We start from the raw sequence: 2,379 nt of genomic DNA, 5'->3' as shown, positions 1-2,379 counted from the left end.
AACTGCATCAGCAGCTGCTGCTGTTGCTGATGCTGCTGCTGCTGCACTGTCCCCCCATTGCTTGCTTTGAACAGCAGCAGCAGCAGCAGCAGCAGAATGAGAGTTCCATTTGTCTTTCTCTGCAAGAGGAGGAGACACACACCCAGCAGCAGCGGCAGCAGCAGCTGCTGCAGCTGCTGCTGCTGCTGCAGCAGGTGGTGGTTCACTGCATGCAGCTGCAGCGGGATGACCAGTGGTCTGTTNGCTGCTGCTGCTGCTGCAGCAGGTGGTGGTTCACTGCATGCAGCTGCAGCGGGATGACCAGTGGTCTGTTCCTGGTTATATGAATACTCAGCAGCAGAAGGAGACAAAACAAAAGGAAGAATATCTTCCTCTATGTCCATTACATAATCTAAATCAGATGCAGACAAAGGGCTCAAACACACACCATCCATCCTGCTGCTGCTGCTGCTGTTACTGCTGCTGCTGCTGCTGCTGTTGCTGCTGGCGTCGCTGCGGGCGATGCTGCTGCTCGTGTGGGCTGATGCAGAAAGCTGCAGCTGCAGCAGCAGCAGCAGCAAAGGGGGTTTTGTCTTTGATCTGAGGTGTACATACACCTGAAAGTTTAGGGGTAGAGTACAAATGTTTCTGCAGCAAACTGCATGCAAGACGAACTGGAAAAAAAAATAAAAAAAAAAGAAAAACCAGCAGCAGCAGGATTTGGTTTTAGTTTAGTTTCTCTCACCAGGTGTACAGACACCTGAAAAAGGCGCAGCAAATGTCGCTGCTCGGTGATAAAGGATTAAATAAAATTTATTTCTTCTTTTTTTCCTGCTGCTTGTGGTTGCATGCAGATGCAAGAACGAGAAGAAGAATACAGCGGGGGGGGGTGTTGTTTGTGGTCGACTTCAGGTGTCTATGCAGCTCTTTGATAAAATTAATAAATTAATTATAATTTAAAAAGAAAAAGAAGAAAGAAAAGGAGCTGCTGGCAGAAGACAAAAAGGAAAGCTTACCTGCATGCATACTTGTATTGCAATTCAAGTTTCTGTAAGCCCCATAGAGAAAGGGTTTGTTTTGTGCGAAGAAAAAGTGGAAAACGCATGCAATTGAGTTATAAATTACTTTGAAACAAACAAATTAAGTTTATTTATTTGTTTATCTGTTTATTTTCATCTGTTTAGACGGTGGTTTCCTTGGGGGGGCTCAGCGACGGTGTGGTTTCGTGTATGTATTGTGTGTATTTTTGAGTGAATTTGTGCATCTTTTGAGGAAATTAAATAGTTTTTATGAATTAAAAACAAATTCTTTTGATTTATTCATAAATTTTTCTCAAAGAAGACGAAAAATATTCAGGTTTCTGCTGGCGCCGCCGCGGTGTCAACACGAGGTGCCTATACACCCCAGCAGCTGACGCTGTGCATCCGTTCAAATTGCGATCCTCTAGAAAGCAGTTTATTTTTTCTTGAATTTTCTTTTTTTTTTTTTTTTTTTTTTTTTTTTTTTTTTTTTTTTTTTTTTTTTTAAATAAAGATGACGAATAACATTGATGTTTCAGAAGAATCTCAGCGACGTATTTGTCGTTTTAGTTTTCTCCATCACTGCGTAACCACCATGGAGGAGCGGGCTGTTGTTTTAAAGAAAAAAATTTCTCTTCTTAATGATGCAAATGAAGAAGTAGAAGTTTCTTTTGTTGATGATGATCTATGGATTAAAGCTGGTGAGATAAATCTATATTTATATGTATATATATGTATATATAAATATATATATGTATATATTTATATATATATGTATATATATAAATATATAATTCCTTTTCTGCTGTTTTCCTTTCTCTCTCTCTCTTCTATGCTACGCATTCTCTTCTCTATTCTCTTTTGTTTTTATCTAATTTTTTTCTTTTTTTTTTTGTTTCTTCTCTGCTTGACTCTAGTTTTGTTTCTTTTGTTTGAATTGATTTGGTGTGTGTGTTTCTGTTTGTTTTCTTGTTTATATATCTGTGTTTTTTTTATTTATTTATTCTACTTTTATTATATTCTTTTATATTCTCTAGTATATCATTGTATGTTATTTTCTAGAGAATGTTTTATGTAATATATTATATAATAAATACCCCCCTTCATTTCTTTTTTTTTCTCTCTTTCTTTCTTTCTCTCTTTCTTTTTTTTTTGTTTAAAACGAAACCTTTATTTCTTTTCTTTTTCTCTCTTTCTTTCTTTCTTTCTTTCTTTTTTTGTTTTGTTTAAGACGAAACCTTTATTTCTTTTTTTTTGTTTTTTTTTGTTTTTTTTTTGTTTAAAGGAGAAACATACTGCAAACAAGACGCAGAAAGCGTACAAAAACTTTTAGCTGCAGCACAAGAAGAACAAAAAGAAGAACTAAAACAACTCGATGGAA

The 2,379-nt window shown here is 36.7% G+C and overlaps 1 protein-coding gene across 1 annotated transcript in view; it reads right to left on the bottom strand.

Annotated features, from left to right (window-relative positions):
* The window catches only part of EMH_0044560 (uncharacterized protein), a gene marked incomplete at both ends in the record, with an annotated part of 4,455 nt that extends 4,072 nt beyond the window's left edge, over nucleotides 1–383 (bottom strand). The window contains 2 exon segments of the mRNA XM_013495978.1: nucleotides 143–242; nucleotides 246–383. Coding sequence (XP_013351432.1) covers nucleotides 143–242; nucleotides 246–383 — 238 coding nt within the window.
* Between the last annotated feature and the right edge of the window lie 1,996 nt (nucleotides 384–2,379).

This window comes from Eimeria mitis, genomic scaffold (assembly GCF_000499745.2).
Source record: "Eimeria mitis Houghton genomic scaffold, Emh_scaff1852, whole genome shotgun sequence".
Classification (NCBI taxonomy): domain Eukaryota; phylum Apicomplexa; class Conoidasida; order Eucoccidiorida; family Eimeriidae; genus Eimeria; species Eimeria mitis.
The sequence above is the reverse complement of the archived record's forward strand: the minus strand, read 5'-3'. Positions and strand labels throughout refer to the sequence as shown.